Genomic DNA, 26,531 nt, shown 5'->3' with positions numbered 1-26,531 from the left:
CCCTAGCAAGGGGCTGTTTCTGTTTTCTTCCTCTCTCTCTTTTTTTTTTGTTTTTTGTTTTTTGAGACAGGGTCTCTCCTGGACCGGCATTGTAGACCAGGCTGGCCTCGAACTCACAGCGATCCACCTGCCTCTGCCTCCCGAGTGCAGGGATTATAGGCATGCGCCACCACGCCTGGCTTTCTTTTCATTTTTTAAAAGATTTATTTATTATGTATACACTATTCTGCCTGCATGTATGCTTGCACACCAGAAGAGGGCACCAGATCTCATTATAAATGGTTGTGAGGCAACATGTGGGTGCTGGGAGTTGAACTCAGGACCTCTGGAAGAGCAGCCAGTGCTCTTAACCTCTGAGCCATCTCTCCAGCCCCCCTGGGGTAACTGGCAGTTGTTCAGTTGGAACAAATTCTGTACGGGCACACAGGGCCTCCTCTGTGTGGTGTTTTCGTACCCTTGGGCCTCAGGACACAGATGGGACACAATTGACGAGCCAGAGCCACACTGGAGCCTTTGCTGTGCTGGGACTCACTGTGTCGCTCGGGTGGCCTAGAACTCATGGCTGCCTGCCTGCCTTAGTCTCTTCAGTGCCACAATGACAGGCACACAGTAGCATTCCCAGCAGTGACCTGTTCTTCGGTTGTTTTTTCTCTCTCTCTCTCTCTCTCTCTTTTTTTTTTTTTTTTTTGGTTTTTCGAGACAGGGTCTCTCTGTGTAGCCTTGGCCATCCTGGACTCACTTTGTAGACCAGGCTGGCCTCGAACTCACCGCAATCCGCCTGCCTCTGCCTCCCAAGTGCTGGGATTAAAGGCGTGCCCCACCATGCCTGGCTGTTTTCTCTCTTTTAAAATAGAAAACGTGTGCTGCACATTCAGTTCCTGATCTCAGAGACAGCCCTGGGCACCGTGTGATGTGGCCACTGGGTACCTTGCTGTTTGTTGGGCCGGCGGCTTAGAGTCTTACGCCGCTTCTCCTTCCATTCTTCCCTTTACAGAGGCTCCATTGCGTCTTTGGGCCGCTGGTATAGATGGCTAGACCTATAGAACTGGCAACTATGCTTTCTTCTTATCCGTCATCTCTTAGGAGATCCAGGTCCTGAAGGTTGAGGCCGGAGACCAGGACCTTGTTGTCACATGGAATTCTGATTAACCTACTTCGACAGATACATACTAATTGGATATATCTTAAAAATGGCCGACATATATCGATGGGTTTGGTTCTAGTTAATATTCTTTTTTAATCTACTTTAACCCTCAGGGCTGCCTAGTGAGATGAAAATAATTTTTCCTTGCTATGCACATGAAGTCACAGATTTAGAGTTATAAGAAACTTGCTGAAGCTGGGAGGTGGTGGCACATGCCTTAATCCCAGCACTCCGGAGGCAGATCACCATGAGTTCAAGGCCAACCTGGTCTACAGAGTGAGTTCTAAACCAGCCAAGGTTATACAGAGAAACCTTGTCTCAAAAAGACAAAACAAAAATTAAAAAAAGGAAAAGGAAAGAAAGGTGCTTGGAGCCACATGACTGGTCAAGGGGAGAGGCGCGCTCTGTGTGCTCTGTGATATGTGCTTCCTCCGTACCAGCATCACAGGAGCATGAGCTGGACAGAGCAAGGCTGAGAGCACGGGGACCTGGTCCTTGTTCTCAGTCACCTGAAGGACCATTGAGAGGGAAGCCGGGCGGTGGTGGCGCGAGCCTTTAATCCCAGGCAGAGGCAGGAGGATCGCTGAGTTCGAGGCCAGCCTGGTCTACAAAGCGAGTCCAGGACAACCAAGGCTACACAGAGAGACCCTGTCTCGAAAAGTTAAAAAAAAAAAAGAGGGGAGGGAAGTGGAGTTTCTCGGGATTCTAGAAGACAGCACAAGGACTAAAGGACAGAGATCTTTGAGAACTGGCTTTGGTTTGATAGGAGAAAATTTGGCTCCCCACCCCACCCCACCTCCGCCGCCCCCCATGTATCCCCGGGGGCCATGATCTTCCTAGGACTCAGCTCCCCTCACCTCTGCTTTCCCAATGCTGGGCTTGAAGGCAGAGCCACGCCTCCCAGCTTGCCTCCCAAGCAAACGGCAGAGGGTTCAAACTTAACAGAACTAAGCTGTCTTTTGGTGTTTTAAATTGTTATCCTGTGAAAATATCAACCACTTTCTTTTTGATCTGTAAAAAACTGACGTGTATTGACATTTTGCTTTATACTAGACACTTGCCAGATACTTTTTCCGAAATACGTCCCTTAATTCTGCCAGAAATCCGTATGTCCCCTACCTGAAGAGACAGGCTCCGCAGTCAAGAAATATGCTAGAGGTTCCACAGCTAGAGGTGGTAGGGCTCTTATTTGCACGGAGTCAGCATCTTTGTGTACGTGACATGGGTCACAGGTCCTCTCTGAGGTGCAGACACATTGCCTGGCCTCTAGGAGGATGAGGACCAAGACAGTCTATGCCTCTCACTGCATCTCCTTGCCTTCCCTGGGGCCGGCTGGGGCTTTATTGGCTTCCTTAGGGTGAGTTCAGGACTGAGTAGGGGAACCCCCAAAGCCCTGGGCTCCTTCTTTGTACTATTAGTAATAGCGTCAGACTCCAAGAGCTGCATGGCGATGGTGAGCAACCCTTAAAACCTGAGACCCGAGTAAGGGAAGGAGGCCAGAGTGTAAGAGGGCCTGTTCTCAAGGAAAGTCGTCAGCCAAGCCGGCCGGGTGGTGCAGGCCTCCTGTCCCAGCTGCCTGGAAGGCTGCTCTGGAAGGATTGAAAATGTAATGCCTTCGTAGGCTACAGAGTGAGTTCAAAGCCAGCCTGGGCAACCTGGTGTTTTCAAAATAAAGCACTGAAAAGGGCTGAAGATGTAGGTCAGTGGTAGAGCACCTGGCCAGGCCCTAAAGGAAGGAGGGGAGGAATAGGACATTTCCGGACATTCTTAAGAGTGAGGGTCAGAGGTCACTGTTTACATTTTTATATTAAATACCTCCTTTTAGGACAAATAAACTCACAACTGCTATAGCTGGGCCAGAGCTGGATGCCAAGAATAATGGCCCTTAATCCCCCCTGTAGCCATTGAGGGAGGGATTAACCCTGTTTCCTTGGAGTGGGGGTGGGGAGAGAATAGGGCCTTGCCGGGAGTTTCCCAGCAGTGTCAGGCAGTGTCAGGACTAGAACCTGGTAAACTTTTACTTTAATTTACAACCCCAGGTTCTATTTCCAAGCAGAATAAAATTGCTTTTTCTTGGACCTTGAAGGGAACTTTTTCAGAATGGGAGCAGGTTGGCTAACAAAAGGCAAAGTTCTGAAAACTGAGGAGAAATACTCACTCTGCTCAGGTGGCATTACAGTGCCCGGTCAGGCAGAGGAGGTGTCAAGGTGAGTTTTTGCTAACTGCTTCCCAGAAAGCGAAGCGTGTCTTTAGATGGACTTCCCTTGGGATTCTGTGAGCCAAGAGACTCAGAGATGTCTCCAGAGGACTAGTCTGCCTACTCCCCTTTGTATAAAACTGTCCATGTATTAAGTCAGTGCATGACCCTGAAGTGGTGTGAAATTCTGACCCTACCCTCTTTTATTGGAGACAGGGTTTTTCTATATAACCTAATGTGCCCTCAACACCACCCACAGTCTTACTGCCTTGGTGTCCTAAATGTTGGGGCTACGGGCCTTCACCACTTTGCCAGCCATTTATTGGGGGGTTGGGGGAGCAGTGTTTCATTGGCTACCCTAGGCCAACCTCAAACTCATGTCCTTCTGAGTGCTAGGGGACAAGATGGGCTGATACTTCAGGCCTGAAGTAGCACTCTTTAAATTATTATTTCTTTTTGTTTTGTTTTTTTGAGATGGTGTTTCTCTATGTAGCCCTAGCTGTCCTAGAACTTTCTCTGTAGACCAGGCTGGCCTCAAACTCAAGAGATTTGCCTGCATCAGCCTTGAGTTCTGGGATTAAAGGCACACACCACCTCTGCCTGGCTAAGTCTGTGTTTAAGACTACCAAAACCAGCTCCCCAATAGAAACTCAAATAGAATCCCAGCACTCTGAGAGGCAGAGGCAGGCGGATCTCTGTGAGTTCGAGGCCAGCCTGGTCTGCAGAGCGAGTTATAGGACAGCAAAGCCATTTTTTCTGTGAGTGTTGGTGCTGGGATTGGACCAGAGTGCCACACATTGTTAAGCAGGTTCTTTATTGGTAAGCTACACCCACGGCCATGCTAATTTTGCCTCCTTGCTTAGCTCTAAAGAATGGTAAGAGATGAAATGCGTTTTCGGCAAGTGTCGGACATGGTCTGATTAAAGATCATAGCAATAGTTGCTATGTTGACTCCCCACTTAATAACTTTGTGATGTGGTAAATTAACTTTTCTGTCTCATGGGCTTGCTCTGGGGGTCTGCAGTAACACTTGTAAACTGTTTAGAATGCTGAGTAAATGTCATTTAGCAGCTCAGTCTCAACCTTTTTACATGTGTACTCTTCCATCTGTGGGTACCCTGCAGAAGACCCCAAGACCAGACTAGGAAACCGAGGCTTAGAAATGCCATGTAGGGGCTGGAGAGAAGGCTCGGAGGTTAAGGGCACTGACTGCTCCTCCAGAGGTCCTGAGTTTAATTCCCAGCAACCATATGGTGGCTCACAACCATCTATAGTGAGATCTAATGCCCTCTTCTGGCGTACAGAATCACATGCAGAAAGAATACTGTATAAATAATAAATAAATCTTTAAAAACAAAACAAAACAAAAAAGAAATGCCATGTAGAGCTGGGTGCGGTAGTGCACACCTGTAATCCCAGCACTCGGGAGGCAAAAGCAGGTACATCATTGTGAGTTTGAGGCCAGCCTCGTCTACAAAGAGAGTCCAGGACAGCCAAGGCTACACAGAGGAAACCCTGTTTTAGGAGAAAGAAGGAAAGAAAGAAAGAAAGAAAGGAAAAGAAAGAAAGGAAAGAAGAAAAATGCCATGTAGAAAGTAGATGGTGGGGTTGAGATTTGGGTCTGTTGGGTTCCACAGCTCGGCTCTCCATCATGTTTTGCCACTTGTGCTGACCTTCCATGCGCCCTTGCGATGCCCTTTTCCCCCTGTGGGGTTGCTCCAGTAGAGGCTGCAAGCAGAAGAGAAGGAAACTTGCATACATCTTTTGCACAATTCAGAATGTTGAAAGGGATCAGTTGTCACTTGAGCTGGAGGCACCTCCACGTGGTGGGAGACGGCGTGTCCAGAGACTGGGAGCACATGGGACTAAGGTTCCACCTTCCTTCTGCAGCTAAAGAGCGGTGTCTCCCTAGAACCTGGTTGGTGGAAATGGTTTTGTAGCTCATCTCTGAGTTTGCTTCTTATATATTTAATGTGTGTGTGTGTGCATGTGAGGAAGTCATTGAGCCATCTTGCCGGCGCACCCCCCGCCCTCCCCCCACCTTTTTGAGGTGTCTGAGTGAGAACAAACACCAACAGGCCCATATATTTGAATGCTTGGTCCCCAGTTGGTGGAATTGTTTGGGAAGGAGGCGTGGCCTTAGAGGGAAGTGTCACTAGGGTCGGCTTTGAGCTCATGTCGTTTCCAGTTAGTTCTCTTGGTCTTGTACCTGTTGATGAAGACGTCAGTTCTGAGCTACTGCTCCGGCATCCTGCCTGCCCACCCGCTGCCATGGGTCACAGACTCTAACCCTGTGGGACCATGAGCACCAGAATAAGTTGCCTCAGTCGGGGTGTTCTGTCATAGCAATAGAAAACTAAGAGAGTAGCCGGGCATGGTGGCGCACCCTTGAGTCAAGTTCCAGGCCATCCTGGTTTGCAAAGCGAGTCCAGGACAGCCGAGACTACACAGAGAAACCCTGTCTCGAAAAAACCAAAAAAGAAAACTAAGATAGGTCTCATGTAGCCCAGGCTAGCTTCCAACTCACTCTGATACTGAGGCTGGCCTGATCTCTGCCTTCCTCCTAAATACTGGTATTACAGGTGTGTACTACCATTCCCAGTTTCTATTTCTCTCTCTTTTTTTTTAAGACAGGGTTTTTCTGTGTAACAGCCCTGGCTGTCCTGGACTTTCGTTGTAAACCAGGCTGGCCTCAAACTCACAGAGATCCGCCTGCCTCTGCCTCCCAAGTGCTGGGATTACAGGCGTGCGACACCAATACCCAGCCTACTTCTTGTTTTATAGATGGGGAAAGAGTCTGACAGAGTGCAGTGTCTCTCTCAGTTCATGCCAGTTAAGGTGGAGGCTGGCCTAGAGCATAGGATCCCAGCCAGCCCAGTGGTCCTTCTCAGCACCTGAGTGTGCTTTGGTCTTCCTTAAGTGGAGCTGGTAATGTAATAGTTTATGGCTTCCTCATGGGATTGTTGTAAAGCAAATTAAAAGCAGGAACAAAGGCGCTTTGATAGGCATGATGCATCGTGTGTGTGTGTAGGTAGCCACGCTGTTTACTCAGCAGCAGTTATGGGCATCTGCTAACTTCACAGTCAGCCGTGGGAACATTACGGGATGAGTCAGGTGAAGGCTGGCCTTGAAGGAACAGTTGCTGCAGAAGGTCAAGGTTGGAGACAGGGAAGGAAAGGTTAAGGACCAGCTTTTTGTTTTGAGCTGTGAACCTGAAGTAAGGGAAGAGGGTTTGAGAGCTTTTCTTTTAGTAGTTGACATAGTCACATGCCAGGGATGCACTGACATAGAAGTTACAGCTCAGCGGGTTTTTAGTTATTAGTTTTTACATTGTAAAAATCGTGTGTAGCAGCCGGGTGTGGTGGCGCACGCCTTTAATCCCAGCACTCGGGAGGCAGAGGCAGGCGGATCGCTGTGAGTTCGAGGGCAGCCTGGTCTACAAAGTGAGTCCAGGATGGCCAAGGCTACATAGAGAAACCCTGTCTCGAAAAACCAAAAAAAAAAAATCGTGTGTATGTGTCTGCAGGCATGTAGGGAGCCCAGAGGCATCTGACTCCCCTAGGACTAGAGCTCTAGGAAGCCGTGAGCCACCCAGATCTCAGGTCTCGTCACCTACTGAGCTAGCTTTCCGGTCCCACTGTGGTGCTCTGTGTCCTCCCTCCCAAGACTAGAATCACCATATGTGTCTTTTTTTTTATTAATTTATTCATATTACATCTAAATTGTTATCCCATCCCTTGTATCCTCCTATTCCTCCCTCCCTCCTGCTTTTCCCTTACTGCCCTCCCCTATGTCTGTGACTGAGGAGGACTTCCTCCCCCTGTTTATGCTCATAAGGTATCAAGTCTCTTCTTGCACCGTATGTGTCTTTAGCTGTGTACAGATAGCAGTTTTTCTGTTTCATTAACCAGTACTCCACATTTTGAAAATTGCTACAGATAGAAAGAAGGTTTTTTTTTTTTTGTTTTGTTTTTTTGGTTTTTCGAGACAGGGTTTCTCTGTGTAGCCTTGGCCATCGTGGACTCACTTTGTAGACCAGGCTGGCCTCGAACTCACAGCGATCCACCTGCCTCTGCCTCCCGAGTGCTGGGCTTAAAGGCGTGTGCCACCACGCCTGGCCCTTAGAAAGAGTTTATCTTTTTATTTGTTTTAGGGAGAGCAGGGTCTCTACATAGTCTTTACTGTCCTGGCCTGTAGATTTGCCTTCCAGGCGCTAGGATTAAAGACATGCCACCATGCCCTGACACATCATTAGAACTTTTACTCTTTTTTTTTTGGTTGATAGTTTTTTTTTTTTTTTTTTCCCCACTGAATTTGTGAGATATTGCATGCACTGAATCCAGGTTTCGAGATCCTTGTGATTAGCAGTAGGGCACACTGGGGACCGAACTCGGGTTGTTGGGTTCTCTGCTATAAAAGGCATGTTCATAACCTCTGAACCATGTCTTCAGCGTCTTTTTTTTTTTTTTTAATGCAGATTAAGCCCAGCACCTTGAGGATGGTAGGCTCATGCTCTGCCACAGACAGAACTACAGTGTCATCTTGAAGATTTTTATTTGATCATTTTGAGGCAAGGTCGCTTGTAGTCCCATCTACCCTTACGTTTATTCTGTATCTGAGGATGAAGGGGATTTGGTTTGGGTGAGTTTGAGGTTTGAGACAGGGCCTGGTAGAGCCCTGGTTGGTTTGGTACTTTCTTTATAGCTGAGAATGCCCCAGTCCTCTTGACTGTGCCCGCAGAGTTGGATTTTAGGGATTATAGGTGTGTACCACACTCCAGCACAAGATTTTTAAAAATATTATTCATTCATTCATCTGTTTCTGTTCTTTTTTTTTTGAAATAAAGTTACTCCGTGTAGCTCTGGCCATCCTGGAACTTGCTTTGTAGACCAGGCTGGCCTTGAACTCAGTCCACCTGCCTCTGTCTCCTGACTGCTGGCATCAAAGGCCTGCTCCACCACCGCCCAGCAAAATACTACTTTATTTAGAGCATGGTCTTAGTATGTAGACCAGGCTATTCTGGAACTGGCAGATATCCTATTGTGTCTGCCTCTCGAGTGTGGAACTAAAGGCATGCACCACCACGCCTGGCCTTGGAAAGAAAGGTTTTTTGTTTGTTTGTTTGGTTGGTTCATTCATTTTGTTTTGGTTTTGGTTTTTTGAGACAGGGTTTCTCTGTGCCCTGGCTGTCCTGGACTTTGTAGACCAGGCTAGCCTTGAACTCACAGAGATCTACAGCCTCTGCCCAGTGGAAAGAGTTTTAAAAGTACTTTACATGAAGAACTCCAGTTCTTGTGCCTGCCAGGAAAATGTTCTACCCTGATCTACTTCCCTAGCCAGGGGCTTTTTTTTTTTTTTTTTTTAACAGATGTTCACAGCACTGCTGACACCCGCCAGTGGATAAACACCCTATAGTAAAGTAGTGGAATACTATGTAGGCATAAACAAAGAACTGAAGTAGTAATAGTACAGACTGGAAGGCGTTCAAATATAATTATGATTATAATTAAAAGAAGCCAGAGTAGGTGGACCCATCCAGACCGAAAGGCGTTTGCCAGGTGCTGGTAATAGAGGGGAAACGGGAAGTGCTTGTTTGCTGGGTATGGGGTAATGGGAGTGTTCTGGGATAAGCTAGGGCTGGTGGCTACACAACAGTGGGTGTACTGGATACTGCTGAGCTGTGTCTTTGAAAATGATTAGTTTCATATATCTTATGAATTCTACTTCCATTTAAAAATCCGTGTCCTGGGGCTGGAGAGATGGCTCAGAGGTTAAGAGCGCTGGCTACTCTTCCAAAGGTCCTGAGTTCAATTCCCAGCAACCACATGGTGGCTCGTACCCATCTATACTGGGATCTGGTGCCCTCTTCTGGCACACAGGCATTTTTAAAAACAAAAAAAAAAAACCCAAAACACATGTCCTTTAGCTATCCTCTGTCTACCATCTCTTCTAACCTAAGTAACTATTAACCTGTTTTCTATTTACAAATTCTAACCATTTTATAGTAATAGGATTATATCAAAGACCTTATCTTTTACTTGCATGTTTTCAGAGTTTATCCTTTTGTTTGTGAGTTGATGGGTACACGTGTGTTGTGAGTATGTGTGAACGTGTCTTTGAATTATATATGGAGGCAAGAGGTCAAACTCAGGTGTGGCCCACTATTGAAAAGTTTGTGTGTATATGTGATGTGTGACCACACATGCACATGCCATGATGTCAGAGGACAGCTTATGAGCGTTGGTTCTCCCCTTCCACTGTGGGTTCCTGGGTTAGACTCAGGTTGTCAGGAATGCACGTCAAGTACTTTTTCTTGCCGAGTCGTCTCAGCACGTGTGTCCCACCGCCACCACTACTTTTTGAGATACAGCCTAGGCCAGCTGACTAGCAGGCTCCAGGAATCCAACCGCCTCCCATCTCCTAGCACGGGAGTTAGAAGAGCACACTGCCAGACCCAGCTCTGTGAGGTCTGGGGTTGCACCTATTTATTTAGTTAGTTTTATTGAGACAGGGCTTCTTTGTGTAGCCTCAGCTGTCCTAGACTCACTTTGTAAACACTATTGGCTTTGAAAGGAGAGATCACCTGCCTTTGCCGCCCTAAGTGCTGGGATTTCAAGCGGGCACCACCACGCCCACCCAGGGCTTGGAATTATTAGCAAGTACTTTATTAACTGAGTTAGCACCCCAGCCCCCCTTCCCCGCTCTTGCGCTCATGATCGCTCTGCCTCAGCCCCTCAAGCTCACAGGGGTGTACCACCAAGCCTGGCTTTTTCAATGCTTTCAATGCCCAAATGACAATCTACATTTTATGTATCTGTTGCAGCACTGAATTTTCTTTTTGTCCAGCGCTTCTGTAAACATCTCTCTGCATAAGGTTTGGTGTGGAGTTTGCTTTTTATTTTATTTTATTTTTTAGATTTATTTATTTATTATTATATATACAGTGCTCTGTCTGCATGTACACTTGGAGGCCAGAGAGTTTTCCTTTTTACAAATAAAGTTAGTAGCCGAGTGTGGTGATCCCTGTAATCCCAGCACTCGGGAGGAAGAGGCTCTGAGTTCGAGGCCAGCCTGGTCTACAGAGTGAGTCCAGGACAGCCAAGGCTACACAGAGAAACCCTGTCTCAAAAAACAAAAATAAAGCAAAAAGTTAGTTTTCCTTCTGATTTCCCAACTTAAGGCTAGCAGAAAGGACACAGAGCTTTCTGTCACCTCTCAGTCCCCTGATGGGATCCCCAATGTCATTCTTGATAGAGTAACATGGAGACACGCACCCTGCGCTACCAGACATGTGTGACAGGACTTACCAGGTGTTCACATTTGCTGTTCCAGGCACTGTTAGGGTCATTCATATTTGTCGTATTATTTGTTCCTCACACCTGCCCACTGAGGAAGGCAGCCCAGCCCTATTTTCATTATGCGGACGTACACACTGAGGCTCATACGAAGTATGTAAGGGGCTGGAATTCATGCCTAGCTGCCACGTTCAGAAAGTCCATTGTGTGGTGGTGTTTTTTCTGCTGTGTTATTGAGGCATTCAAAAGACTGACCAATGTGAAACGGGGCTGTTGTCCGTGTGTATTGCTTGGTTTCAGGTGGGTAACTTTGGTGACTTTACTTCATCCGAAGGCTCTCCAGCTGTTGGTATCTTTTGCATTATGAGTAGATTTCTTTTCTCCAAAGTGAGCTGTTATTTTCTTTCATTTACTATGTATATGATTGTATACATGGGTGCACACATGCCAGCATGTGTAGGAAGGTCAGAGGATAACTTCCTGAAGTTGGTTTTCTCCTTCCATATTACAAGTGCATTTGAGGAATCAAATTTAAGTTCCGGATTTGCTCAGCAAGCGCCTTTACCTGCTGAGCCATCTTGCCAGCTCTGACCATTAGCTTCTTTTTAGTGTGATCCTTGTAGAAAAAAGCTTCCTAGTAGCCTAAGCTAAAACCTTGCGGGCAGGATGGGGTTAAGGACACCATGGCAGTCATTTCAGCCCCAGGGAGAATACCTTCAGAGAGGAGTAACAGCTCCACTGCAGCTCTTGTTTCTGTAAGGACATTATGTCATGTGTTTTCCTCCTCCTTCATGAGGTCTGTTAGGGCTGGCCTTGTAGCATCGTAATTATAGTTCCTACCTGCAAACCTTTGTCCTCTAGCTAGAGAAAGTCTTTATTGAGCTTTCATTTTCGATAAACAAATTAGCTCTCAATGTTCTTCCAGTTCTGAGAGTGAAAGGGTGTGGCGTTCTCTGGAGAGGACACATCCTCCTTTTCCAGCAACTCCACGCAGTCACGTTCTTCCCTGTGGTGACGCCCTGCTGTCATCTGCACTTTCTTCTAAGATGTACGGATAAATCAGGATAAGTAAGATTCAATTAATCCTTCCAAGTCCAGCTCATTAAAATGTTTGTGATAAAATTCTTGAAAGTATTCACTGCAGCCATCGTGTAATTTGCATACTGCATCCACGATAGAATTCTCGTTGGTCTCTTCTCTAGTGTTTGATCATGTGTGTCTCTGCAGCATGCCAATTTCAGACCCCTCATTCCTAAGTGTCTGTATGTGGCTTGTTAACTACTTCAAGAATGCTCACTGAAATACACACTAAAAGTTGGCCATGACTTACTTCATCTCATTGAAAAACCAGTTTTGATTTATTGATCTAATTCTTTTTTTTTTTAAAGATTTATTTACTTTATTTATTGCATATGAATGCTTTACAGAAGAGGGCAGCAGGTCTCATTATAGATGGTTGTGAGCCACCATGTGGTGGCTGGCAATTGAACTCAGAGCTCTGGAAGAGTAGGTGGCGCTCTTAACCACTGAGCCATCTCTGCAGCCCCAGGATCTAATTCTTTATGTTTGGGAGAACTTTAGATGGGAATATCAAACTAGCTGTGCCCCTTGGTAGATTTAAAGGTATTTCTTCCTATGTGAATCTTTTTTTTTTTTTCCCTGAGACAGGGTTTCTCTGTGTAACAGCTCTGACTGTTCTAGACTCTCTTTATAGACCAGGCTGGCCTCAAACTCACAGAGATCCGCCTGCTTCTGCCTCCGAGAGCTAGGATAAAAGGCGTGAGCCACCATGCCTGGTGCTTATGTGAATCTTTTATCTAGTTAGATGTGCCTACAAAATTTTGTGGAAAGGCACCAAGTCTTTGTTTTCCTTGAGAAAAGCCAAGCTGTGTCCCAGGATGGTGTCCCAGTGTGTTACCCATTTCTTCTCAAAGTAGTGCAGAAATAAATGTTCATCAAAATATTAAGTATGAGCCAGGCGGTGATGGCGCACGCCTTTAATCCCAGCACATGGGAGGCAGAGGCAGGAGGATTTCTGAGTTCTAGGTCATCTTTGTCTACAGGTTCCAGGACAGTTAGGGCTACACAGAGAAACCCTGTCTCAAAGCAAAATAAGATAAAAGCTAAGTATGCATTAGTTGTATCTATCTATCTATCTATATTTGTTGTGTTGTTTTGTTTTTTACAGGGTTTCTCTGTATAGCCTTGGCTGTCCTGGACTCACTTTGTAGACCAGGCTGGCCTTGAACTCACAGGTAAGCCTTGAGCTTACCTTTGCCTTCTGAGTGCTGGGATTGCAGGGATCACCACGCCCAGCTACTAACTTTATTTGTAAAAAGGAAACTCTTCTGGCCTGCAAATGCTGGGATTAAAGGCACATGCCACACACTTGGCTTAAGTCTATATGTTTATTGTACCTCTTGACTGACTGGTTTCTTGTGCGCCTGATTTCCCCTTTGCTTCTTTCTGTATTTCCGAACCACATATAAACGTTAACTAGAACCACTTATCTTCAGTCTGAGCTCTCTTGGTGTAGGCACTGCATCTTTCATCTCAGCATTCCCCGTTCCAGCACTGTGCTCCATACTTGAAAACCCTTGGCTAATGCTGCAAGGAAACTCATGAGGAAGTCGCTGTGATCTGGTTGGCCCTCTGGATTCTCACTGTGGCATTCCTCTGGAAAAGAACATACCATTGTGATGAAAAATACGGGCTTTGGAGTCATGTAGGCTTGGGTTTGAGCCCCCACACTGGCTCCAGCTTATTGGCCACATGACATTGTGAAACTGTCACATATCCATGAATCTTAGTTTAAAATGACACCAGAAGTTGGCGCTCACCCTTAGTACCAGAACTCAGGAGGCAGAGGCAGGCAGATCTCTGTGAGTTCAAGTAGAACCTGGTCTACAAAGTGAGTCCAGAACAGCCAGGGCTGCACAGAGAGACCCTGTCTTGAAAAACAAACAAGGGCCAGGTGCGGTGGCGCACACGTGTAATCCCAGCACTCGGGAGGCAAAGGCAGGTGGATCACTGTGAGTTCAAGGCCAGCCTCATCTACAAAGGGAGTCCAGGGCAGCCAAGGCTACACACACACACTCTCTCTCTCTCTCTCAAATAAAATAAAATAAAATAAAAATAAAAAAGCCGGGCGTGGTGCCGCACCCCTTTAATCCCAGCGCTCAGGTTGCAGAGGCAGGCAGATCGAGTGAGTTAGTTCGAGGCCAGCCTGGTCTACAAAGCGAGTCCAGGACAGCCAAGGCTACACAGAGAAACCCTGTCTCAAAAAACCAAAAAAAGAAAAAAGAAAGAAGAAAGACACAAATAAAAATTATCGGAGCTAGTGAGATGGCTCAGTAGGTAAAGCAAGCCTGGCCACCTCAGTTGGATCCCTGAAACCCATGTAAAGGCAGTTGGAGAAAAGGGAGCACCAATCCACATACATACACCACTAGTGGTAGGAAAGCTATTTACTGGCTCATTATACAGGACTTTACAAAGGATACAAATGGATGCAGAGGGCGAGACATGGAAGGTAGAGTAGAGCTTCCTGCCCACTCCGGGAGCTTCCATGTGTCTTTGATTCTGTGGCACTGATTTGGTTGTGGGAGAGTCCAGCTGAGGGTTTCAGATCTAAAGTGATTGACAGTGCAGATAGTTTGCCGCAGGTGTTATGGGACAAATGGACATCTGTTTTGGCCCTGTTGACTTCAGAACACAACACCGAATTCCTAACTGCATCCACAGCCTTTCCCGGTGAGGCATCGCAACTCCATCAAGTGCTGCTCAGAGCTGCCTGTGGTTTATGAGTCACTGTACGCTCCATCTTTCCCTGTTCAGGGGTTCCTCAGCACCGCAGAGCAGGGCCAGCCCCCCCATATTATAAGTCACTGTGTGGGCTAGTGGGCTGGTTTGGGAGTGCGATCAGGCTTTTGAAGGCACCTTATTGCGTTTCCCAGGGCTCAGTGGTGTGTTTTGTTTCCTTCTTAGGTAATTAAATGCTTGTCTTGTGGACCTGGGCTGGGCTGGAATGTGCAAGGGTCTTGAAGATCCTCCTGTAGCTTCCTTCTGTTGAACCATAAAGAGAAGATGGCAAAAGTCAACATAACCAGAGACCTCATTCGTAGGCAAATCAAGGTAAGCAGTCCAGACCTTTTAACCTTGGGCCTGTCCCCCACAGCAGTAGTTCCCAGCCTTCCTAATGCTGCGACTCTTTAGTCCAGTTCTTCATGTTGTGGTGACCGCCAACCATAAAATTATTTTTGTTGATACTTCATAACTGTACTGTTATGAATGGTAAAGTAAATATTTGTGTTTTCTGATTTTCTTTGGCAAATCCTGAGAAAGGGTTGTCCCACCCCAAAGGGGTCATGACCTACATGTTGAACCACTACCCTATAGATTCATTTAAAGATGGAAAAAAAGAAAACCAACCAAACAAAAACTAGACTAAACTAAACAAACAACAAACACACAGCTGTAGGGTTGGTGACTTACCTAAAGCCACATAGCTTGCTAGTAGCAGACTGAGGCTGGGATTCATGGAGGATCCCTCATCTCTGTACTTGTGCTAAGATCAGTGTAGGCTGGGGAGCCATCACTGTAGAGAAGCCATCCGTGTGGGTGTGCACACAGGAGTGTAAGCACCAGCCTCTTTGTTGCTCCGGCATCTACGCTGTAGGTGGACAGGAACCTAAGGGAGTTGGCTGAGCGCAGCTTGGGCCATTCTTCCCTTTCAGGCTCCCTGCACTCTAGCATGTAGAAAGCAACGACACCCGTGAGATGAGTGAATGACTGGACACTTGGGTTCAGTTAGAAACTCCACTCGTGGGAAACTCCGATGTCAGAGCCACAAAGGCTGGGAATAGTTTCAAGCAAGGCCTATGTGCTTCTGGTAAGCAACCCAAGCTGCATCGGGGCACGTGCCACTGCCCCGAGCGGTGTAACTACCTGAAGACTGGTCATTTTGCCTGCTGGTGCTCTGATTTTGTTGTTGTTGTTGTTAAGTGATAGTATCTTTAAAAAGCTAAATGCTAGAACATTTTTTAAAGATATTATTTATTTATTACATATACAGTACTCTGCCTGCAAGTATGCCTGCAGCCAGAAGAGGCTGTAGATGGTTATGAACCACTATGTGGTTGCTGGGAATTGAACTCAGGACCTCTGGAAGAACAGACAGTGCTCTTAACCTCTGAGCCATCCAGCCCGATACAACATTTTTAAACAAAAATGAAATTAAATTACATAGCAGACGGAGACCTCTAGCTAACCCTTGACATTCCTTTACAGTGAACCTTGCCCTTTGTGACATTTCCCTTACAGTGACATTCCCTTTACAGCGAGCTCTTAAAGCCGCTAAGCAACATTGTTCTATAGTAGTGTCATCAAATTGAATCTGTTTTTGTATATCAGAGTGCCGCCCTTCACGCAGCAACTAATCTTTTACTATATACATTCCCCTCGCTCTATTTCACTGCTCAATATTTGTGGCTTCTTCTCTCTACTATGTTAAACAGTGTAACTGTGCTCCAACTTCTAGTACAGCTGTCACCAGTTCCTTCCTGTCTTGGGGGATCATTCTAATTTGAGTAGCTCAGTTATTTCGAATTTGTTTTACATAAGGCGAGTACATTCCATATGAAATCATGGCCTCTTGAAAATGCCTTAGATCTGCCGTAAATCTTAGGTCATCCCGTCTCGTCATAACCTTGTTTCACACCACCAGCAGGCATATGCTGTGTGACTACTGGTAAAGCTGATGGTGGTGATCTCTTAACCCTGGCCACCCGCCTCCCACTCTTGAAAGGGTCTATTTCATCAGACTGTACTCCTGCCCTTTTCAGCTTTTCTCTGACCTGACTGTCCTCTGGCATGGTTTCTTTTCCTCTTTCCATGACTGAGCCTTTTTCCCCCCCTTTTCCAGTGCTCCTCCCTTCTCAAGTGCTTCTACTTCCACCCACAAGTTATCCAACTGCTCAGCCATTCTCCCAACCTTTTTTGAAACAGAATTTAGGAAGAAGAAAAAGAAAAACAAAATCCCCTCTGGGAGCAAAGCAAGGAGTTCCCAACAGTGGCAGCCACAGTAAATTTTTTGCTGGTGTCTTGAAACAAGATATCAATTCCTTTGTGCCACGCTGGGTCTGCTTCTCCCCTCTGGCATCCAGGCACCACTGTACACCAGGCTGGACTGAGGGAAGGAAGGTCAGCCAGGTCAGACGGGTTAGGTAGGATCACGGTCGGCACGAGTGCAGGAGAAACAACCTGCTCTGGAGACAGTTTTCAGGGAAATAGCTCTTTTTAACTGGGTGGATACAAGGGCTATATGAACCTTGCGGAGTGGGTGCGTGTACATCATTTTCTGGGGCCAAGATGCTGGGAGCACTTCATTTACATGAAGAGGAATTCCAAGGGCTTGCTGGACATATTCTTATAGGGAAAGAGGAAGTTTAACCTGAAACCTGGCCACCAGGCTACGTGACCACCTCAAGGGTGGCAGAAATAAAGGTTACAAGCATACGTGCAGGGCCCAGAGCAAGGAGGAAGCAGTCCTGCTCCTGCCAGTCTAATGACAAGATTTTTGGAGTTTGGACATGTCTCACCTCACTCTTGCTCTGGACTGCCTCCCTCAGTCACATGGCTTATTGGCCCCAACCTTTGTCCCCTGTCATTTTCTCTATGGCATTTCAAATCAAATTTCCCATTTTGCCTAGCCCTACATCTGACGCCACTTGTCACAAGCATTTGCTTCTTTATAGATTGTTCTTTTTTTCCACCCCTTTCTTCTTCCCTTTCAACCCCCTAACACTAGATATGAGAGAAAAGAGGAGAGAGAGTAAAGGAGAGAGACCGCTGAACAAAGCCAGTAGTTGGAAAGGAGATGACATAATCCTTAGACTGCTTCCTGCTGATTAGGGGCATCGAGTTTCTTGGGACAAGTTTTGTCTTCTCCATCAGGATTTCTAATTTCTTCTTCCTTTGCACACGACTACTTAGCAAACAGAGTTCAGTCACAACCAACCAACAGGCCACCCCTAGCTCTAGCATTTCTGTTCCCTCTGAAAATTTCCCAGAATTCCAAAAATCATACAACTGTAGAAATTATATGCAGCTGGCAAAATCACACTTCTGCTAAAGCATGAGGCAGATCATAGGCAGCTTCTATGAAACAGCCTCATATCCCCACACCTGGGATTAAAGCAAAAACATATTCTTATAATATCTCTGGTTTTTAAAGAAACCAAAAATCCAAAATTACAACTGGTTATAATTCCAGTTCCAGGGATCTAACACCTGCTTCTGATACCTGCAGAAACCAGGCATGCACATGGAGACAAAACACCCATACATGTAAAATAAAATTTAAAAACAGAAGATATACTAAATAATATTGAATTGAAAGGAAATACAAGTTTGTTTTTATTCCCAGGAGCGGGGTGCTCTGAGCTTTGAACGGCGCTACCACGTCACCGATCCCTTTATCCGGCGGCTGGGCCTGGAAGCTGAGCTTCAGGTAAGAGGTCCAGTTTGCACCCCAGACTCGCATGGCCTGTTTTCCATCCTGTGCACACAGAGATCCATCTGCTGCTCAGTGCTGGAATTAAAGGCAAACACCACCAAGCTTAGCTGGTTTTGTTTTGTTTTTTAATTAGGTGTGTGTGGGTGGGGGGGTATGTTCATGTGTGTGCAGGTCTTCTTGGATGCCACAGGCATCAGATCCCCCTAGAGCTGGGGTTACAAACAGATGTGAACCACCCTACATAGCTGCAGGACCTGAGCGCAGATCCTCTTTTGGGGACCTTTTTTTTTTTTTTTTTTTTTTTTTTGAGACAGGGTTTCTCTGTGTAGCCCTAACTATCCTGGAACCTGGAACTCACTTTGTAGACCAGGCTGACCTCAGACTCTGAGATCTGCCTGCCTTTGCCTCAAAGAGTGCTGAGATTAAAGGCATTGATTTTTTTGGGGATGAGGGTGGTTTTTGAGGGTTTTTTTCAAGACAAGGTTTCTTTGTGTAGCGAGCATGACCACACATGCAGGTCAGAGGACAGCTTTCTCTGCTCCTGCCATGTAGGCTTGGCACCGTTACCTGCTCAGCCAGCTCACCAGCTCTCCTTTCCTCATTTACTCACGTACTCATTTATTTTTTTGAGCCAGGATCTAACTGGGAAGCCCAGGCTAGTCTTGAACTTATGTCTTCCTGCCTCTGCCTCCCAAAGGATGCACTATCACATCTGATTTAAAACCTCTAATGGGCCGGATGTGTGGCGCACGCCTTTAACCCCAGCACTCAGGAGGCAGAGGCAGGTGGATCGCTGTGAGTTTGAGGCCAGCCTGGTCTACAAAGCAAGTCCAGGATAACCGTGGCTGTGTGTGTGTGTGTGTGTGTGTGTGTACACATGTGGAGATAAGATGACAACTTGGAGGAGTCAGTTCTCTGCGTTCACTATGCAGGTCCCAGGGGTCAAACTAAAGCCATGAGGCTTTGCCACAGGGGCCTTGACACCCTGAGTCTTCTCATCTGCCCCATTTTTCTGTTTTCTCATTTATGTTTTCAGTGTTATATTTAAGGCATCATTGCTAATTCAAAGCTGTGAAAATTTTTTATAATTTATTTAATTTTATTTTATGTGCATTGGTATGGGGGCAAGGGTGTCAGATCCCTTAGAACTGGAATTACAGACAGTTGTGAGCTGCCGTATGGGTGCTGGGAATTGAACCCAGGTCCTTTGAAAGAGCAGACAGTGCTCTTAACCACTGAGCCATCTTTCCAGCCCCCAAAGCCATGAAAATTTATATTTGTGTTTCCTCCAAAAGTTTTATTGTTTTAGAAGGTGAGATAGTTTATCCATATATATGTAAACAAAATTCAAAGAAGATATCCAGTGGGGTAGGGTGTTGGCGACAAAATTAAGGTCCCTAAGAGGGTTCCCTCTTTATTCTTGAGGTTTTGGTTGTGAGCCTTAAATACTGAGGCCACTCTCCAACCTGCCACTCACTCTTGGTTGTTGATGGTGGTGTTGGGGATCAAGCCTACCTCTTGCTGTACCACAGAACTCTACCCCAGCCCAGACTTAAGTATTCTGCATGTGGATGTCCAGTTGTCCCAGCATCATTTGTTGCAAAACTGTTGAAGTGTCTTGGCACTCCCACTCTACCCTGAGACAGAGTCTCTCTGTGTAGCCTTGGCTGTCCTGAACTCACTTTGTAGACCAGGCTGACTTCGAACTCACAATGATCTGCCCACCTTTGCCTCCCGAGTACTGAGATTAAAGGCCTGTGCAACCACACCCGGCTGTCTTGGCACTCTTAACAGAAATTAAGTACCCATAAATGTAATTTTGTTTTGTTAACTGTCAACCTACATCATTGATCTAAATGTCTGTTCTAAGGGCAGTACCTCTTTGTAGCAGTGGGAATTAGGGCATGGGAGTCTTCCAACTTTGTTCTTCTGCAAGATTGTTTAGCTATTCTGAGTCCTTTGCATCTCCATATGAGTCTCAAGTGCACTGCCACCTGTTCTTATAAATAAAGTTTTATTGGAGCACAGCCACACTCATTCATTTATGTATTGTCTGCCTGTTTTAGTGATTCAACAGCAGAGTTGAATGATTCATACAGAGCCCATATGGTATGCAAAACCTAAAATATCTATTGTTTGGCCCCTTACAGAAAAAGTTGTCAACACTTACTTTATATAATGAAGTAAATTCGTGTTTAAATCACCTGAGAACAAAAGTATGAAAGCAGCTCTAATTCCCTCACATACTCAGGCAAGTAGACTATGAAGTATATGGTGTGTGATGTGCATACCAGCAGTATATCTAGGCACTCAGATGAGTGAGGATGTCCAGGGTAGTTCCTGTCTTTTGAAAGAGAGAGCTTCTCTGACCACAGTGCATTTGCACTGTGTCTAACCACTGTGCTTTATGGTCTTCATGGCACCTAATCACTACCTAACTAATCTGACTGTGTGGTTTTCCTTTCTCCCTCCAGAGTCCCCTGTATTACTCAGCACAATAGTATGTACATGTAGAAGAATACCTATTATAGGCTAAGGTCTGGCAAAGGCCGACTCTGTGAGGCTGGAGAGCTTTACAGTAGGTGTGGGCTCAGCATAGGGAAAAGTTCCCGTTGTGAGTTATGGCTTTTGTCTTGCCTGCTTAGGCTTGTCTGTTATGTCAGAAATTGAAGTACGTTTTTGCTAATAGATGATTTTTTTGTGTGTGTGTGGTAGTGGTGATTGATTGTTTTTTGAATCAGGGTTTCTCTATGTAGCCCTGGCTGTCCTGGAACTTGCTCTGTAGACCAGGCTGGCTCAGGCTGGCTTCAAACTCAAAGATCCGCCTGCCTCTGCCTCCTAAATGCTGGGATAAGGGCATGTGCCACCACTGCCTGATCTAGTACTCAGGACTGAACCTAGGACCCTGCATGTGCTAAGTGCACTCTACCACAGATAGATAGATGGATGATATTTAGTTGATAAATACATATATATATATATTTTTCCTTTTCTCTTATCCAATCCTCGCTCCTTTGTAGTGATGCTTGTTAGATCATAATAGCACAAGAGTTATTTAATGTTGCTGAAACGTAGTCTTCCCTATAGGAAGGAATAATGAGGTCAACACCAAATGTGTACGATTCGACCCAGCATTATCACACATGTGTTCAGCTCCTCCGCAGGCCCTGAACTGCAGCCAGTGCTCTCTGCACTGCTGAACCATCTCTGCAGCCCTCCACATTGTTTTTTGTATGTTTGCTTTTGAGACAGGATCTCTCTATTAAGTCCTAACTGTCCCAGAACTCACTGTCGATCAGGCTGGTGTCAGACTCACAGAAATCCTCTGTCTCTGCCTACCACATGCCGGGAGTTAAATTAAAGGTGTGTGCGCCATACCTGGCCCTCCATGGTAGTTTTTGAAGCAGGGTCTCTCATGGAATCTGGAGCCCCCTAATGAAAGCTGGACTGGCCGGTCACGGAAATGCGGGGATCTGGCTGCCTTTGCTCTCTTCTCTTCCTGGGGCTGTAGGTAGGTGCTGCCACCCCCAGCTTTTACATGTGTTCTGGCTAACCGCCAAGCCAGACCGAATAAATCCACTTGGTATGAGGAGGAAATCAGTCTTTGTCCTCTGACCTCCACACCTGTGCACACATACACCATATGCACATGTACAAACACATACACTAAATAACCGTATAGGTCTGAGGAGATGTCTCCATGGATAAAGGCCCTTGTCATCAAGCCCAAGGAGCTCGTACACATAGTCGAATGAGAGACCTGACTTGTCCTTTGACCCCTATATATGCGCTGTGGCCCAGGCACCCCCAAATCTGAGTCCTGGAAGCTCCAAACTACCTCTCCAGCCTCCGTTTCTCTTCATTTTGTTTGTTTTTGGTGTTTGAGGCAGTGTCTTGCTGGAGAGCTCCGGCCGGCCTGACGCTTCATGTCTAGTCAGGCTGACCGCAGACTCAAGAGTCCTCCTGCCTCAGCCTCTCAGGCACGAAGATAGGGATGTCCCGCCATTGCCGGAAGTCAGAAATCTGACACAGGCCTCCCAGGGCCAAAAGACGGTGTTGGCCGCTAGGTCGCTCCAAAAGAAGTTCTTTTGCTAATCTCAGTTTCTTAAGGCTGTTGCAAGTCTTGGCTCCTGGCCCTTCCCTCCGCCTCAGAGCCAGCAGTGGCTGGTACAGTTCTTTGGCACCTCCATCTGTCTACTTCTCTGTAGGCAGCACAGGTCCGCGTGACTAGAGTGAACCCGCCTGCACAGTCCAGGATCATCTTCCCATCCCAGAGTCCTAACCGTAGTCACACCTGCAAAGTCCTTTCTGTCACCTCAGGTAACATTTGCAGGTCCCAGAATGATGGCAGGGCACCAGTGGAGGGCTGTCATCCTGCCCGCACAAGTACTCAGCTTCGCCCTCACTAAGCGGCAGCCATTCTAGGTCCTGGGTGCACCTAGAGATTCCCAAGATGCGTGGCCTCAGGCACAAGGATAGAAATGATTTTGACTCAGGTGGAGGTGTGAGGTTGCAACCAGTGTATGAGAAAGCAAGAGGCCTTCGGGCAGCAGGTGACCCGCCATGACTGAGCAGAGGCAGAGGGCAGTCCAGCTGTTTACTCGAGTGCAGAGCCTGACAGGAGTGACTTGCAGCTCAGAGGGGAGAGGAGCCTGTGCTGGGAAGTGGAGAGACTGCATGGTCTTTTCTGACTGGACAGCTAGGAAATTAGATGTGGTTGTACCCCTCAGTTCTCACTAGCCCCCCCTGGTGCCATTTGGTCTGTTACCAGCAGCAGATACCTGCGAGGCACTGAGGCTGGCCTTGGACATGCGGCGTAATCTATAAAGCCTGCTTTTGCAGGCCTCAGTCTGGTGGAAGAAACAATCAGCTGCAGAGCCATCATGTAGGTGGCAGTAGGAGCCAGCAGGAAAGCCGGGCGTCTCTCACAGGGTCACTGGATAGGCAGGATATCCTGAAGGCTACAGACTGGGATGCCTGCTTTAGAAGCTTTGGACCACAGGTAACAGCCCAGTTTGAATTGTCTTAAACACAAAGGAACTGAGGGGCAGGAGGAGGTATGTGTCAGGATCTGTTCCTGTAGTCAGCCTGGCTCCATTTTCTAAGACTCTGGCCTGAGCTCACCTCTGGGTGTAGATTTCACCCCAGGGCTGCTTTCCCTCAAGGTGGCAAAATGTTTGCTACAGTTTCAAGAGTCAGCTACACCCACATGGCCTGGCCTTGGAGAAGGCAAGGCACCTGTATACCCCAGCTCTCCTCAGAATGGGGCGCACCTTCCCAGCAGCTCCTGGCGCCTGGATTCCTCTCCGCATCTGATTCCAGATCCAGGCCCATCCCTCAGCTCACCACTGCACCACACAAGTGCTATGCACCATTTGGATTAGTTCTACTTCCTGAACCCGTCACCGTGGCAAGAAAAATGGATTTGTGCTTCCTGGGACACTTGGTCTGATTTCAGGCAGGAAGCTGGTAGTCCAGTGGTAATCTTGGTGCTCTAAGGAAGGAGGGAGGGCGCGGGGACAGAAAGATTACATAATCGTTTCATCTCCTTCGCTGTGAACTGGGGCCTGCTGCTTCACTTCCTCTGCTTATTTGTAGATTCCTAGCCTCACCATCTCTCCCTGCGCTCCCATTGACTGCCTCACTCTCTCTGTTCTTTCTTAAGATTTATTTATTTATGCCGGGTGGTGGTGGTGTATGCCTTTAATCCCAGCATTCGGGAGGCAGAGGCAGGTGGATGGCTGTGAGTTTGGGGCCAGCCTGGTCTACAAAGCAAGTCCAGGATGGCCAAGGCTACACAGAGAAAGCCTGTCTCAAAAAACCAAAATAAAAGATTTATTTATTTTATTTCATGTGTGTGAATGTTTTGCCCTCATGTGCCTGTGAGCCACTGAGGTCAGAAGAGGGCACCAGATCCCCTGGAATTGGAGTTTCAGGAGTCGAACCTGGGTCCTCTGTAAGTGCTCTTAGCTACTGATCCCATCTCTGCAGCCCCACTTTCTCTATCTCTTAACCCTTAAGGTAAGATGCCCTAGCTCAGATGACCTCTTTGCAGCAATCTCTAGGGTCTTCCTTTGGTAAGGAGTGAGGATGGAGGAACGAGGAACGCGGCAAGCGCTCTATCCCTGAACCTGCCCCTCGAAGGAACTGTGCCCATGTCGTCCAGGGACAGGGGCAGAAAGAAAGAGTTTGGTTTTGTGTTTTGGTTTTTTTACTGTCCCTGGCAGCTGCTGGAGGAGCGGCTGCCTGCTTGCTTAGCCCCACTTGTTGGCACTGAGCTTCCCAAGAAGCTGTCCAATCAGATCTCTTCTTACCCTTCTATTCCTCCCCCAGGGTCACTCAGGATGCGTCAACTGTCTGGAGTGGAATGAGAAAGGAGAGTAAGTGTGAGCTAGCCAGGCTGGGGAAGGGGCCAGAGGGCTGGGAGAGGGTTCGTTGCTATGGTATATCTGAGGAGATAGACTCCTGCTCTCTGACTTAGTGCTCCTCCCCTTCCCCCTCCCACCCCACCCCCTCCTCTTCCTCTTCCTCCCCCCTCCTCTTCTAAGAGGGTTTCTCTGTGTAGCCTTGGCTGTCCTGGACTGTCTCAAACTCTCAGTCCAGGAGTAGCCTCAAACTCACAGCAATCCACCAGCCTCTGTCTCCTTGAGTGCTGGGATTAAAGTTTGGATAACATCCAAGCCCTATTGGGAGAATATTGGAAAATTCTTAACAAAGCAGAATAAAAGCTACTAATATTTACAAGCTAACCTTAAACTCTACGACACCTACTGTTTGAGTTCTGCATGCCCAACTCTGGAATGGGGGTGGGGAAGAGGCAGCCTGGGGCGTTCACCTCCTACCTCTGCCCACAGCTTGCTGGCTTCTGGTTCTGATGACCAGCACACCATTGTGTGGGACCCGCTGCACCACAAGAAGCTGCTCTCCATGCACACAGGACACACAGCAAATATCTTCTCTGTGAAGGTGAGCAAGACAAGCCACATGGTGGAACTAGGTTGTCAGCATGGCTGTGTGGGTGTAGTGTGTCCTGTGTATATAGCCCTGTGATGGCATGGCTGTGTGGGTGTAGTGTGTCCTGTGTATATAGCCCTGTGATGGCATGGCTGTGTGGGTGTAGTGTGTCCTGTGTACATTATCCCTGTGGTGGCAGGGCTGTGTGGGTGTAGTGTGTCCTGTGTATATATCCCTGTGATGGCATGGCTGTGTGGGTGTAGTGTGTCCTGTGTACATTATCCCTGTGGTGGCAGGGCTGTGTGGGTGTAGTGTGTCCTGTGTACATATCCCTGTGGTGGCAGGGCTGTGTGGGTGTAGTGTGTCCTGTGTACATATCCCTGTGATGGCAGGGCTGTGTGGGTGTAGTGTGTCCTGTGTATATATCCCTGTGGTGGCAGGGCTGTGTGGGTGTAGTGTGTCCTGTGTACATATCCCTGTGGTGGCAGGGCTGTGTGGGTGTAGTGTGTCCTGTGTACATATCCCTGTGGTGGCAGGGCTGTGTGGGTGTAGTGTGTCCTGTGTATATAGCCCTGTGATGGCATGGCTGTGTGGGTGTAGTGTGTCCTGTGTACATATCCCTGTGGTGGCAGGGCTGTGTGGGTGTAGTGTGTCCTGTGTATATAGCCCTGTGGTGGCATGGCTGTGTGGGTGTAGTGTGTCCTGTGTACATATCCCTGTGGTGGCATGGCTGTGTGGGTGTAGTGTGTCCTGTGTACATATCCCTGTGGTGGCAGGGCTGTGTGGGTGTAGTGTGTCCTGTGCTGTGAGGATTGGATAGTGATGCTCAAACCGCCTCTTTTCCATGTTCTTCTCAGAACCATGTGTGGGAGCACATGTGTGTCATGATGTGCATATGTGCTATGGTACATGTGGGGGTCATAAGAAAACTGGCATGAGTCAGTTCTTGCCTTACTTTTTGGGGTGAGGTTTCAAGACAGGCTGGCCTCGAACTCACAGCAATCCGCCTGTTTCTGCCTCCCGAGTGCTGGGATTAAAGGTGTGCGCCATCACACCTGGCTTCAGTTCTTGCCTTTCTCCCTGTGGTCTTGGAGCTCATTCAGGTCATCAGGCCCTGTGGCAAGCACCTTTACCCACTGAGCCAGCTGGCTGTTCCTCAATTCGTGTATCTGTATGTGAGCAGGCAAACCCAGTGTCCTCTCTAAGCTTGTTTCCTCTCCTGTAAAGAGGAAGCAGCTAAAGAGGATTTCCAAATTCATGAACAAATGAATGAATAAGTTAGACAAATGAGGGGTTGGGCAGAGAGATGGCTCAGCTGTTAAGAGCATTTACTGCTCTTGCAGAGGACCTGAGAATGCAGTTCCCAGCATCCTATGTAGGGCAGTTCCAGCTCCATCATCTTTGACACCCTCTTTTAAAGCCTTT

General features: G+C 47.2%; 1 protein-coding gene across 1 annotated transcript in view; it reads left to right on the top strand.

Annotated features, from left to right (window-relative positions):
• Positions 1-26,531, top strand: part of Wdtc1 (WD and tetratricopeptide repeats 1) — a 51,495-nt gene that overhangs the window by 4,995 nt on the left and 19,969 nt on the right. The window contains exons 2-5 of the mRNA XM_051171029.1: positions 14,624-14,770; positions 18,063-18,146; positions 24,486-24,532; positions 25,007-25,118. Coding sequence (XP_051026986.1) covers positions 14,723-14,770; positions 18,063-18,146; positions 24,486-24,532; positions 25,007-25,118 — 291 coding nt within the window. The 5' untranslated portion in view covers positions 14,624-14,722. The remainder of the gene's footprint in view (positions 1-14,623; positions 14,771-18,062; positions 18,147-24,485; positions 24,533-25,006; positions 25,119-26,531) is intronic.

Source organism: Acomys russatus, chromosome 29 (genome assembly GCF_903995435.1).
Source record: "Acomys russatus chromosome 29, mAcoRus1.1, whole genome shotgun sequence".
Lineage (NCBI taxonomy): Eukaryota > Metazoa > Chordata > Mammalia > Rodentia > Muridae > Acomys > Acomys russatus.
This window is presented reverse-complemented; position numbering and strand designations above follow the sequence as displayed.